The 14,944-nt window shown below is 38.0% G+C and overlaps 2 protein-coding genes across 2 annotated transcripts in view; both read right to left on the bottom strand.

Annotated features, from left to right (window-relative positions):
• Nucleotides 1-3,024, bottom strand: part of LOC149006782 (P-loop containing nucleoside triphosphate hydrolases superfamily protein) — a 32,604-nt gene extending 29,580 nt beyond the window's left edge. The window contains exons 1-2 of the mRNA XM_089166151.1: nucleotides 760-3,024; nucleotides 57-231 (exon numbers count right to left, since the gene is read on the bottom strand). Coding sequence (XP_089022277.1) covers nucleotides 57-231; nucleotides 760-2,799 — 2,215 coding nt within the window. The 5' untranslated portion in view covers nucleotides 2,800-3,024. The remainder of the gene's footprint in view (nucleotides 1-56; nucleotides 232-759) is intronic.
• Nucleotides 3,025-7,544: 4,520 nt separating this feature from the next.
• On the bottom strand, nucleotides 7,545-13,428 carry LOC149006781 (5-methyltetrahydropteroyltriglutamate--homocysteine methyltransferase 2-like). The gene is made up of 14 exons (XM_089166397.1): nucleotides 13,263-13,428; nucleotides 12,130-12,498; nucleotides 11,868-11,955; nucleotides 11,608-11,735; nucleotides 11,338-11,529; nucleotides 11,030-11,232; nucleotides 10,239-10,402; nucleotides 10,071-10,151; nucleotides 9,805-9,971; nucleotides 9,084-9,189; nucleotides 8,756-9,006; nucleotides 8,606-8,678; nucleotides 8,227-8,355; nucleotides 7,545-8,110 (listed from the first exon to the last, which is right to left on the bottom strand). The coding sequence occupies exons 2-14, from the start codon at nucleotides 12,477-12,479 to the stop codon at nucleotides 7,742-7,744; spliced, it is 2,301 nt and encodes a 766-aa protein (XP_089022523.1). The 5' UTR covers nucleotides 12,480-12,498; nucleotides 13,263-13,428; the 3' UTR covers nucleotides 7,545-7,741.
• Between the last annotated feature and the right edge of the window lie 1,516 nt (nucleotides 13,429-14,944).

Here is a 14,944-nt window from a genome sequence, read left to right as displayed (position 1 = left end):
AATATCAAGTGAAACAAATCAGTTGAAAGCACTTAAAATCAGTAGTCAAAAGTTACCTGGAAGACCTCGAAGGATGATCACAAAATGATCAGGACGAGTAGCTCTATGTGGCTGGCTGAATAAGTGAGAAGCATCAATAAACTTCACCCTATCTGGCGACGGATGCTTCACTGGAAAGTGTTTCCCTTCATCAGAAAATTGTTTAGATGTCTGGTGGATGATTTGTGACCCCTGTATAAGGAAAAGCAATGTTCTATTTTAAGAGACCTCGATTCTATTATGTCATCAACAAAATCATATTGGCGATGACTCAAAAGGTAAATTAAACAATCAGAAACCACCTTCTTCAACAATTTAATGACTGGAAAGTTAAGTTTACAGCCATGCAAATTCCAAATAATGGCAGCTTAAGCCTTCACTACTAATGGATGAACCATGAAGAAGCCACCAGCCACACAAATATAATTCTATAATGCAATAAAATGAAAACAACGGTCATCAAAGACCAAAAACAAGGGCCATGACATCTATTAAGGATGATTTTTGTCCTCAGTGGCATAGTTTAACTATGTGGATTTTTTTGAGTTTTTTTCTCGGAAGAAATTATGATGATTTTTATTTGTGTAAAAGAAATTTCTGGGTCCAGGACAATAAAGTTGAATAAACTACTCCATAGAGTTGAAATATGTTAATACAGAGGAATCTAGAGAAATGTTCAATTATAATTAGACATTACTTCATACGAGTATGTAAACTTACTTCTGTAACAAAACCAGTTGAACCATGCATATGTTGCTTACTGTGGAAATAGGGTTGTAGTGGTGGCTGCATTTCATGAGCTGGCTGATGTGCCAAGGGCAAGCTGGTCGAAGAACTAGAACGCATTGGAAACAGCAAAGAAGATGGTCCAGTAGGCGAAGTTGTAAGCTGGCAATGTACGGGAGGTGGCTGTGGTGGATCCACTGGTGGAGGTGGAGGTGGCCCAGGAGGAAGAGGAGGTTGCTGTCCAAACGTTCGAGAATCCTGCACCGGCATACTGTTTTCAGCAGACATGGGTAAGTAATATCCTTGACTGTTCATTGTGGATGTAGAAAAACTTTCAGGCCCAACCGGCACATGACTATCGGCTAATGGTGAAGGTTTAGCTTCAAAAGACTGTCTAGCATCAACCTTGCCAAAGGAATGATGATCATGCACACTTCCAACCATATGCTGCATTGGATATGCCAGGGGAAGCTGAGCATTTTCTGTGCATGAGTTAGAATCCTGTTCATGGTGAGATGTCTTTGAGCTGGAAGACATCTTCCAGTTAGCTGGGAGATGATAATGGGGTCCCTTTGCAGGCCCAAAATCCTCTGAACGAAGATGTTCATCTCGGCTATGGTCTCTTTCATTATAACCCACAGGAAAGGAGTATGGCATATGCTCAGAACTATAATGATACGCTTCTTCACGGTGAAGGGGTAATGGCTTCTGGTTTTTTTGTCCATCAAATTCGTACGGTATATGGTCAGAACTATAATGATATGGCTCTTCACAGTGAAGGGCTAATGGCTTCTGATTTTGTCTGTCAAATTCATTTGGCATATGGTTAGAACCATAATGATACATGTCTTCACGTTGAAGGGTTGATCGCTCTTGGTTTTCTCTGTCAAGCTCATAGAATTTAGGAGTGGCAGATGGGACATTACTTGGTCCATAATTATGCAACAAATGATTAGCAGAATTTTCCATTTGACCATAATGAGACTGCATCGGTTGTTCATTTTGCACACGGTGGTGGATTGCATTCTTACCACCACCTTCCAGGTTTTGGGACAACTCATGGTCCATTTGTGAAACAAAACCATTTCCTTTACTTCCCACCTGTGTTTGACCAGTGCCTGACCTTTGCTTCTCCCTCAACAGTTCGTCACGGATGGAAGGTCCCGAAATTTCATATGCACGCTCGGGATGCATAAGTGAACCCTTTCTATCAGTAGAAACAAACCCAGAATCGTAAGAAACGTTTTTCCCCGTATCATTTGGAAACTTAGAATGAATATCAAAATTAACATGTGCACCGTCAACGCCACTACTGCTTCCTTCCCGAATTGAGCTTTCGTACAAATATCTACTTGGTCTGCTTGCGAAATCGGAGCCTGTTTCAAACGAAGAATCAAGCCCATTTAGCGACGTTGGAGCACTAGGTGTAACACCATGATTCCTAACCAAACTCAACCTCCGTTCATCTTCTGCTAGTTTTCTTGCCGTATTCGTGAAGTAATCATGCCGGTATGGCAGTGAGATTTGCGCAGAAGAACCGTTACCCATCTCGTCGATCTTCATCCTCTTGTGAATTCTATCCATCTCAAGGAACTCTCCTCTCATATATCCATTGTCACCGTGATCAAAACGACCAAGCTGAAAATCGTCCCTAAAATTACCGCCAATGGCACCAGAATCTGTCATGTGTGACGATCGCAGAAACGGCCGAACAGGATACCTCTCCAAATCCTGTCCTTTATGCCAACCGTATGCATCACTTGGATTCCCGCCAAGCGACCCCATCGAATTGAAGCGATTGTCCATATGTGATGGAGGACGATGCATCGGTGGAACCATCCGATTATCCAATGACGGATCAAAAAAGGGCCTGTGAAACGAGTGATCGTTTTCTAACGGGAATCGACGAAAATCTTCGCCTTCATAGCCGTTTCGATCGAATGCAGGAGGTCGAGAACAAAAAGGATAATGCAAAACAGAACAAGTAGGGCAGATATTACCTAACACAGGTCTGAAACGCCAAGATTGTTCCATCTTCAAGTTGATCTTTTTGTATGAATTTCTGCCAGAGCTTCGACGACAGATAGAATGAACTAGAAAGATTGACGGATAAGGTTTTACCTCATAGGGTTTTGAACGACAGAACTACACGCGAAAACGTTCATCTGTTAGATCTTCCAGTGTTGAATTTGGTTTCAATAAAGGTGAAACAAATCGACTTGGAATTTGGAAGCTTCGAGGGTTCGTTAGGTTTTTATCATTCATGATTCAGTCATTCAGAACGTGTTAATGAAAATGACGGTGAGGGGTATCAGCCGGTTGGTTTCGACCCGTTTCGGTTTGTTTCGGTACGAAAATTATGATTCCAACGCCTACTGTGACACTGTCTTTTCTTTTTCCCTTTTTATTTTTCGTACGAATAAACAACTTATAGACTCTAGAACACTATTTCTAGTCCAGTCTAGAGGATAAAATAGAAGAGTCCGGATCAATGACCCCGACGCTTCCTGACCACAAAGATCAATGGGGCCCACGGTGAAAAATGCTTTTTGAAAAAAAAAAAAAAAAAATATTTTTTCACCAGTGGGACCCACTGGTTTTTGTGGTCAAAAAGCCATCGGGATGCTCCCCCGACAATGAGATGATCCGGATTCAAAATAGAAGAGTTCAATCCAAAAGGGGAGGGGATAAACCAACAAACATGGGTTGATAGCCAAGTGGACAGAATCCCTAACAACCTCGGGTTCCACTTGGGTTGCCAAGCAATTGATTTTGCTACCAGCAAGCTACCATTCTACCCCCCAAATTAGACAACATTAGACTCCTCTCTATGTGATAGAATCCCATAAGCCATTTACAAAGATTCAAACATAATTCCCATGACGCATCAAGTCTTTCGAAACACTACTACCTCTCCTTGATGAGCTCTCAAAGATGAAATTTGGAACTAACATCCAGATATATAGCATGCAAATCTGATTAATTGATTGAGATTTGGAAGACCATCTATGGAGACTGCACGCTGCCCAAATATGAGAAATAAAAGCACCAAAAATAAGTTTGCCAATGATATCGATAATCGAGGAACCTCTACAGTGGACCTCATCCAATAACACGTGCAAATGATAGTGGTGTCCAACAACAGTGCCAAATGGAAACAAGAACAAGGGACCAATTAGCAAGGAAGAAAGGGCAGGAGAAGAAGAGATGAGGGACATCCTCTTCACCCGACGGCAAAGAATACAAGAGATGGGGACAAGAATATGATGACGGATTACAAAAGCTTGGATGGGAAGGCAAGAGGATAAAGCTCTTCAAGCAATGGAAGACTGGCAAAGCACATTACTTTTAAACCAAATAGGGTTGACCCAAGGGACAAGGGGGAGGGACAACTAATACAAAAACCTAGCCCGAACCATTAAAACCAAACCAAACCGGCCTGAATCAAAGCTTAATGGGTTGTGTTTGGGTTGAACAACCTCAGCCCGCATTGGTTGGGGCCGGGCTAGCCTGTGTGTGGCTCGCTAGCCCCAATCGTTTCGCCCGAATCTGAACCAGCCCATTATAAATAAATAAATAAATTTCAATTTAAATGTAAAATATAATAAAACCCTCAAGTATCCATTTGTTTTGCTTTGGAATATGCAAACAGTGAGCTTGTCAAAGCCTTCGCCATTTGGAATATGGGCTTAGTAAATATTTAGCAAGTGTATTATCATTTGAAAATCTTTTAATGCTTTATTTTGATCCATTTGTATACGTATTAAGAAGGGGGAGGAGAATAAACAAAGACAACCCACTGAAATTCACCAGATGCCAGCTTTCTTTTGTATATTAGTTATAGTTCTATAATTTATACTTATTTGAATAAAAAAGTTGTTGGTTTTGTACACCAGCATAAGAGACTTGGAGAGAACTTAATGCTTATATGTGTTCACATGCTTTTGATAAATTCTACACATCAACAAGGTACTCAAAACATACTTCTAGTAAACCCGAACTCAAATGTTAGTAAACCCAATTCTAAACCGTTAGTCCAAACCATTAGTCAACCCAATTTTAAACCGTTGATCCAAACCATTAGTCAACCCAAACCCAAACTACACCGACCCGAAACCGTTATTTTTTTTATGGGCCGTGTTTGGGCTAAGTGTTTTTCAGCCTGAAATCGTTAGGCTCGGCTCGAAACCGGCCCAACCCGAACTGTTGACACCCCTAACTGATGCATAACATGTGTCCCAACATCACATCAAATTGTTGAAATCCATTTATAAGTTACATCAACCTTTTAAATGATGTGAATTGTAAATGGATTTCAATATTTCAATGTAATGTTGAGACACATGTTACATATTTACAAGGAAATGGATAGTCTATTTCCTTGTCAGAAATAGACAGGATAATAGCCCAGGGAGGAGATGAAATGGAAGTGACAGAGAGGCAAAGCGAAGATCTAGAGTAGAGGAAGAAAGATAAGGGATTGTTTTTCGTAGAGTGGACTCAATGAACATTAAAATAATGGAACAAAATGCCAAGAGGTTCTATAAGGATCAAACCAGAATGATGTATCAGTTCCATCATTGATCATTGATGAGGTGGCTGACAGAGCAAGGGCGTGGAGGTGAAGAAATTCCTACTAGAACCAAGATGGGTTAGAAGGGATGAGAACCTTCCAAAGGGACACCGATTTGAACAATTGGGAGTAAGTCTAGTTGACGCAAAAGGAGTCGTATTTGGAGACAACGAATATTTTATAATCTTGATAAAGGTTTTTAGATTTCTTGAATTCTAAAATTTCTCCCAGATGGATGTCACTATTTGCCCCCCCCCCCCCACTAAATGGGAACAACTTTTTAAGGTAAAATAATAAGTATAAATGTCATTCCTAATTAAAACTAATCTTCAATTCTATTTATTCTCCCATCTATTGGCTCTTCAATTATCCTATGGATTCTCTTATAATTCTATAAAAGGGTTAAGTGTTTGGTTGTGGAAATAAATCTTATTAGATATTCAAAAATCCTAAAAATGTTATTCTGAATCAAAAACATCTCTGTGAATGCCTACCCCATTGTATTTTCTAGCTTTTTTCACCTCTCTCCTCTTTCTCCCTATTTATTCTCTTCCCTCTCTGGGTTAGAAAATTTAAAAAAAATCAACTCCACAATTCGGTACTCTTTTTACACTATATTTATCGTTTATTTTTTTTTATTTAAATTTCATGAATCTAGATGATTCTTTACTTCTTGTGCAATTTTGGATTTTGTATTCTGATTCCTATTTATTCTCTTCCCTTTCTATAAGCGTGGGTTAAGAAAATTCGAAAAAAAATCTAACCACAATTAGGTACGCTTCTAGCAATTTATTTATGGTATATCTTTTCAACTTTTGTTGTTTTTTTGAGAAGTTTATTTGATTTTATATCTATGCTTTACTTCACAATCTTTGTTATTTGATTTTGTATTGTAAATAAAATGTCTATATAGTCGGTAACTAATTACTATTAGTTTGCAGCTTACCTAAAAAAAAATGAGGTTGATATTTCTTACTAAAGAAAATTTTGGCTGCAACTAACTTTTTAGGGTTGAATTAATGTTAAATATTTTTTTATATTGTTGCTTTAATTTTACCTATATTTTATCGGAGAAAATACTTATAATTTTACTCGTTTTTTTTTTCAAATCCATTGGGGCCCACAAAATATATGTATATTTATTCTTTAATATAATAAAATAATTTAGAAATGAGACCCCAAATTGCTTAAGGGCATCAAAAAAAAAAACTTAAAAAAGTTACCTCAACTTAATAGCTATGTAGAATGGCCAATAGATGGGTCAGCCATGTCTTGAATTCTAGATTCATACCACTCCTCGTAAATTTGGGTCTCCCTTAGAAGGAGAAGCTTTGGCTATGCGAGGATGTCATCTATTGGAAGCATTGGGAGATGGTCATGATTATGTGGAAGTTCATTTCACCCATACTATCAAAGCGCTAAAGATTTGAACCATAATTCAATAAATATTTTTGGGATAAATCTAGAAATTTCATTCCAAAAATTCCAACAAGTTAGATGTGAATGGATCTCCCCCCCCAAATTTTTGAAATCTACAAACTCAAGTAACCAAACAGGCCCTAAAGCAATTAGATGGTGATCTCTATAACACTTGAGGAGAAGTATCTGATTTGAATAGCACACGATGCCTAGAACGAAATCCAATGGACAATAGTCTCCTGCAGAGAGACAGAAGAACCAAAATGAGGTTGACGATACAACTACTATGACTGGAATTAATGAAAACAAGAGATTGAGCAATATCGCGAGGTAGTTTATTAGTGGTTTTCCAGTGGCATTAGCTGCTATTTCTTCTGCTATGCAATAGAAGTTCTGTTTCAGGATTGAAGGGCATCAAAAAACTTAAAATACCTCAACTGAATAGCTATGTAGAATGGCAATAGATGCCAGCAATGGTGAAAAAGAAAGCCACAAACTATATAGCATACAGAAAACACAAGACTGAAGAGAAATGATCAAATGCATCACTTTTTTTTTTCACTCATGGGTAAACCTTATTCAGGGCGCAAAAATCTTGTAGGATGGGAATTGGATCCTCCAGAAAAGAAGAATCTCAAAACCTAACCTAGGTTATTAGACTAAAAATCAGCTGGAACCAGCCTGAACCCTAGAAATCCAGCATGGATCATCATCAACCGTAACCAGTAGTGATCTTGGCTGATTTGATTAACAATACTCCTGTTGACTTGAAACCAGGCATTGATCTAAAATGGAATTTTGGCTCTTTCAGTGGAATAAATGTATTGCCAAACGTCCAAACAGAAAACAAGAAATGATAGTCTCATTGTGCATGTTCTCATGAAATCAATAAGAAGAAAGGCAAGGTTCACTGAAACACAACCAAATCACCAAAAGAAAAACCAACACAAGTGGAAGGGAAGAACAAAAGCACATCTTTTGATCTCACTTTGTACTTGCCAACTGGGTTCGAAGCAGCTTCGCAGCAGCAACCATGTTGGTCAAGGCTAGTTTCACTTCAGTATATTTTCTGGTCTTCAAACCACAATCTGGATTCACCCAAAGAACATTCATGTCAAGGACAGTCAACATCTTCTTGATGCGGTCAGTGATCTCTTCCACAGTAGGGATTCTTGGGGAGTGGATATCATACACCCCAGGCCCAATTCCAGCACCATATTTTACTCCTTCAAGGAAAACTGAAAAGAGCTTTTCACTAGATCTTGAATTTTCAATTGAAATCACATCAGCATCCATATCGATAATAGACTGCATGATGTCATTAAAATTTGAATAGCACATGTGTGTGTGGATCTGCTCATTACATTTAAAAAGAAAATATTGTAAATTCTGAGTTAGCTGTAATATGCACCATGAAATTGAAACTTGTAAGTAACAAGAAATATAATCAATAGTTTTTAAGACCAAACCTGTGTTGTGTCCTTTACACCACAGTTGGTAATCCTGAAAGAATGGACAGCCCAATCTAGGTAGAAACCCTGCTCCGACTTGCGCAGGGGTAGACCTTCACGCAATGCCGCTTCATCAATTTGGATCACCTGGGAACTTGTAAAAACTATCAAAAATATAAAAAATCAGTTTTTACAACAATATTCATTGATATTCATTTATCACAAGGAGTCAGGGACAAACAAGAGAAGATGACTAAAATTCAGAACTTCTCAGCTACTCCCCCCATCCCCCAAAAAAAGAAAACTAAAAAATAAAAAAAAAAAATAGGAAAACAAACACACACACACAAGCAAAGAACATCAAAAAAGAAAAACTGTGTTACAAAAGAAAGCTCACTTGAATTCCAGCTGCTTCCAAATCTTCAACCTCATCTTTTATTGCCAAGGCAATTTGATAGCAAGTTTCAGACCTAATAATGAAATAGGAAAGTAAATGAGATTCACAGGAGACAAGCAATATTCTATTACATATTACTAGCAAACTGACCTGGGCTGGTCATTCCTCACAAATGACCAATTGAGAATTGTAACAGGCCCGGTAAGCATGCCCTTCATTGGACGAGAGGTCATACTCTGAGCAGCTGTGGACCAAAAAACTGTCATTGACTTAGGTCGACTGACATCACCATAAATAATTGGTGGTTTTACACAGCGTGAACCATATGACTGTACCCAGCCATTTACTGTGAAAGCAAATCCCTTTAGTTGTTCACCAAAATATTCTACCATGTCATTTCTCTGCAAGATTGCAAAAGAAAGAAAAATAATAGAAGCACCAAAGACTCAATTTTCATCCAGAAGTCCAAATGAGTTACCTCAGGCTCTCCATGTGCAAGAACATCAATATCCAGTTCCTCCTGTAGCCTGACAACTTTAACAATCTCTTCCTTAATAGCCTTCACATACTCTCCCTCTGATATTCTGGGACACACAACAGTCAGCTATCCAGTCACCATTTCATAATTATTTTTCAAATTTAATTCTAGCCATCTTATTTCATCTTTGAGGGAATTAAATAGCAAATTCAAAGCCCGAATGGTGGCTTCCTGTTGCCACCACTAAAGTGCTACTATGCTGAAATTGTTAACACATGATTAGGTAATATATCCAACACAGTGAACAAATCTAGGCACCAACTACAGTGCAACATGGTAAGTTCATGGGTTACCTAGATCTCCTTGTGAAGTGGAATACCTGGAAAATATACCCCTTAAGAGGGGGTTGGTCTTGGTATAAGCTATGTCATCCCTCCTTGTGATCGAATTACTAATGACATTTGATATGGACTCCATATGATTCACTACTGCGCTCGTACATTAAGATAAATAAGTAACAACATGAAACAGTCTCCTCTAAATGAGTTCAGCAAAGCAAAACAATTATGGATATGCACATCAAACCCCTAAAATCAACAGTTGGAACATGGATTGGCAGAATAGTCCCATTATGAATGACTAATAGGTTGAGGATGATTGTATATCAGTAAAGAATGATTGCATAAATAAATTGCAAAACGATGTTAACCAGAAAACTCACTTGTTAGCCTTGTACTCACGCCTAGTCCTCCTAAGATCCATTGTCTGCGGAAATGATCCAAGAGTTGTTGTAGGAAGAACTGGGAGATTCAGCTCCTTTTGTTGTGCATTAAGCCTAGTAGCCACCGGTGTTGCACGGCGATGATCAGCACCCCTCATTGCATCTACCTGTATAGTTTATGTCATGTTGCACCAATTCATTAATACCCATTGACAAAAGGAGGGTGGGAAAAACCAATCAAGGTAGATAAAAACTCCAATACGTACTGCTTTTTTAATTGCTTCATTATTCACCCTAGGAGATGATTTCCTCGAAGTTTGTGCAACAGAATTTGCATAAAAGAATGCCTATAAAATTGAGTCTAAAAATGGATTAGTAAAAAACTAAACGGTCTATAATTGCAAGCTCAAATTTATCTCTGAGTGCATCCGTACATCATCCTTCTGTCCAGTCAATGCCATAGCCAAGGCATTCACCTCAACTATTTTTTGTGCAGCAAATGCTAGCCAAGATTTGGTCTCCTCATCCAGCTTTGTTTCATTGGCTAGATCAACCGCAGTGTGCAAAAGGGAACAAGAAGTAGACACCACAAGTTTATCTGTAGTAGAAAATGTGTACAATGTTCATGAACCAAAATAATAGAAAAAGAGAAAACTAAATTTGCAGGGTAACACAGAAGTGACACATGAGAAGATGAGCAAAAAGCAATTGAGGAGCACACATGAAAATGGAAAAAAAGGATTCCATGGGAAGCATGGACACCGTGCCTGGAAACCAAAAGGGGGAGGGGGTAGGAAATGGCCTCCTCAATACCCGTGGAAGACGGAAACGCCCCCTTGTTGATGCTTCATGCATGCTCCTGCTGAAATCCGCATGTAAGCAGGGCCACACTCCCCAACAGAGAACTCTATCCTTATGAAAATGTAGGAGATTTAATATCGAGACTGAAATTATTAATTCCTCTTGACAAGAATACAATCTAATCTCCATCAAATAGGGTCTGCTACATGGATCTGATTTCTCCAATCTGCCCCATTCAATGCCAAATAAGATTCCAGTCCAATTCATATATTCAATTCATTTGATTAATAATTCCAAAATATTAATTTCTTGGAATGAGTTGCAGTGACTAGCTAGTGAAATAAAATTTCTTATTCTGCTCTGATTCACAAAAGCTAAAAATAAAAATAAAAAAGAACCCAATTACAACTCCAGAACAGTGTACCTTTCCCTGTGATACTTTCAAGAGCCTTAAGCGTCTTCAGAGATGCTTCAAGATCATTGGCCCAGATATTTCGGCCATCAACAACCCCAGCAAAGAGATACTTGTCAGAAGGAAAACCTGAACCTGTGATAAGGTCGAGGGTTTTTTCCCCTCGTACTAGATCAAACCCAATAGCTGAGACACCCTTCAATGAGGTGATGATCCTACAACCAGATCAGAGGAAATTGTAGTGAACGAAAAATAAAATTCAATACAAACAAGAGTATACTCGTAAAAGTTAAATATTATAGTGGCAATGTCAAACACACTTATACACATTGAAAGGGATATCAGCAAAGTAGGTCTCGACCAGAACATGCATTCCAGATAAAAACTCCTCCAACTGTTCATATGCATCAGCAAATGCTTTTAGTTGATGATCGTCTAAATCAAGTACAAAAGTTGGCTCATCAAACTGCACCCAGGTAGCCCCATTTGCCTTCAGCTCAGCCAAAATCTCCCTACCATGACAAAGGGAATGTTTCAGGTGGCTATATTTAAAACAACAATCAAGTCATCTGTCACTTTTGATAGCTTACTGGTAGACAGGAATGATCTTTCCAATCAGTGAAAGAAGAGAAAAAGATTTTTCAACACCCTTTGCAGGTTTTGACAGCAACAAATATGAAACTGGACCAAGAAAAACAGGAATTGTCTCAATCCCGTGCTGCAAAACAGACACATGAGTATATAATTTAATCTTTTGGGAATTGCAATGCATTATCTATCTATCTATCTCTCTCTCTCTCTCTCTCTATATATATATTTTATATATATATATATATATATATATGCATACCTCTTTTGCCTCCCTGTATTCAAGCACTGCCTTATGAGAAGCATACGAAAAGCTCAATTCTGGACCCAGCTCAGGCACTATATAGTGGCTGTACCAAAAAATAAGGCCAGTATTTGAGTCTTAATGAATTGTGGAAACAGCTAATTTGAACAAATTCTTGTTAGATAAGATTTAAAAGTATATTAAAATTGTGGAGAACTAAATTTATCAAGTAAGTTCATGGTGGCAGTCTATAGATATAAAAACCAAATAGTGCACTTACTAGTTAGTATCAAACCATTTAGTCATTTCCATGGCAGGAACTCTGGCGTTCCCTCTAGCCATTGAAAAATAGATATCAAAGCCAATCTCACCTCCAGTCCATCCATATCTTGGTGGGACACCCCCAAGCATAGCTGTGGTATCTAAAACCTGATCATAGTATGAGAACGTGTTGCTGGGAATGAACATAATTCCTGCATTCTTCATTTGTTTCCATGTCGAAATTCTTAGTTCCTTTGCAACTTTTTGCAATTCTTCAGCACCAATTTTCCCATCCCAAAAAGATTCCAATGCAAACTTAAGCTCTCTTTTTGGTCCCATGCGAGGATATCCAACAACATGTGATGCCATGGTTCAGCCGTTATCAAACCTAGCAACAATAATCGAGCTAATATCAGAATGTACAAGAGAAACTATAAGAAGCTGGTAAATCGAAGAAATGAGATACTCTTCCACTAAAGAAAGGGAAAGAAAATATTCCTGTGATTACAGATTCAAAGTGCTGAATTAACACTTTGATAAAATGAGTATGAGTGAAGTTAGCTTTGAGAATTATGCAAAGATACACATTTGCTACAGGACATTCTAGTCTTGAAAATTATGTTTTTTCTGTACTACCATCTTGTTTCAGATATTTAAGCTCCAGAAAAATCTAATTTTCTCTGAGCTTTCTCTAGCACAGGATAAATATGTCTGACTCCTCAAAGATCAAGCATACCCAAGGACTGAGCTGTCTTTGTGACATATAAACGCACTAGCCAGATGGGTAATTCGAAGTCTGAACATCTCTTAGACCTCAAAGGGTTATTTCTTTTCAAACTTGGACTTGCCAAGTGCCAAGTGAGCATTTAATTAACCCAAAAAAAAAAAAAAAAATTTACTGCTAGTATTATTGTTGTTCTGCATTGATTAATAAGGTGTTCTATAATGAATAATAACCAGGTACGAAGAAAAATGAAATGGGAAAGCAGCTGGAGATGGGATAAGTCCAGAACAAGTTGCAAACCCAATCGAAACAACTATAACTAGACGATATAAAAATGCATAGGCAATAACATGAGAATTTGTCAATCACAACCGATAGAGCAACATAAAATCGAACCACTCTAAGTTCCAGTTAAGCTTGCTTTTTACCTTATGAGTTAAGAAAACTAAAGCAAAAGCTGCAAGGAGTGTTGCAGAATTGGAGGCGGCGACTAGCGAGTAAACCAAGCTGAGAAGGGTGACGGCTTTGGGACTTGAGAGAACTAACGCAATGGGGAGTGTTGCAGAATCGGTGGTCGGACAACATTTATCGAAACATTTCGTATGCGTTTGGTAAAGTTTCTTTTTTGAGAAACCAGTTTTTATGCAAAACCGTAATTAAATGTTTCTGTGCTAAAAGACCGTTCTTTGCTTGAAAATGGCATTTGATAAATCCGTTCTGAAAATATTAACACTAATAATAGGGGTTTTTTTTTTTTTTTTGGGTTGAAAAATAAAGTTGGTGTTTGATAAACTCGTTTTAAAGCTTCAATTTGAGCTAATTTTATCACTTTCGTTTCTGTTCTCTGATAAAAACATTTTTTTGATGTTCTGCAAAAAATGTTCTTTATAACATTTTCTGACTGGTTCAAATCCATTGTTTTATCAAACGGTTAATCCGTTTCAAATCTGGACTTTTTTAAAACCAGCAAGCGATTCCCGATTGAAATTACTTAAATATTTCAGGTCGAAGCGATCTAACAACCGGAGACCCGGGTGGCCTTCCCTGCATTTCAATCCATTGTGGTTAATGTTTCAAACTGGATTCCAGCAAGGATGATTGACCCAAACTAAATCCAACTTCCATTTGGAAAGGTACAAATAGCTGAACCATACATACAACCTCGTCAAACCTTTGTGAAATCATGTCCAGGTTCGCAAGTCCTAGTGATACGCATAGCCATCCCTGCCCGGACTCAACAGTTATTGATCTCATTTCAAATAACTTGGTAAGGATTCTTTTTATGCAGCAATAAAAAGATAATCTTTATGTTTTACCATAAAAAGTTTCTTTAATGACACACATCTCTTAGTAAATAAATCAGAAATTCAATTCTCCCTTGTACATGTAATGGTCCCCATTCTCTAATATAGACTACTAGTTTCCCAAATTATAAAATCCTAATACTTTAGGAAGTAGAAACTTTTAGATATGGGGTTGCAAATGGGTAGAGCCAACTTTTCCAAAATCGAAAAATCCTGCTCTTAAATACTCTAGCCGGGTCATGAGCTTGATCCTAATAGAAAGGAGTCAACCGAGCTGGACCAGGTTAGACGCTTAACTGTTATATTTGTGACTTTGACCATAAAATAATAGAACAAAGCATAATTGCTCAATTCGTAACAAAAATAACTTAGAAGATTGATCATAGTAAAAATTCAACCTTGACCTCAGCACCTTGTTCTAGCCTTAAATTGCTCATGAAGACCATAATTATGAGCACAAACTTTGGTCGGCTTTGGAATAGGTTAAGGTCAGTTAAACCATTCGGTCAAATTTGCACCCCCACTATTGACGTTTTATCTCCACATCAACGTGATTGCATCATACTCCTATTCCCAATCTATACGAGTTTTAAATCTTTGACCCTAGAAGTCTAATGGGTCAACTGTCAATGTTGCACACTAAATGCACGTGACACATTCAGGGAGAAAACAGGCCGTCGGATCAAGATATCGGGTGGCATTTTGATATCGACCGCTTGTTTTTTAATGGTCGAGGTCGAAAATTTGACCTAGATATCGATCCAACGTTGATTTTTTTCTCTTCTTTTTCTGCAGAATAGTCCTGC

Source organism: Hakea prostrata, chromosome 8 (genome assembly GCF_041222555.1).
Source record: "Hakea prostrata isolate BN-2017 chromosome 8, UWA_Hpros_2, whole genome shotgun sequence".
Lineage (NCBI taxonomy): Eukaryota > Viridiplantae > Streptophyta > Magnoliopsida > Proteales > Proteaceae > Hakea > Hakea prostrata.
Note: the sequence above shows the minus strand (reverse complement) of the source record. Positions and strands in the feature narration are given on the sequence as shown.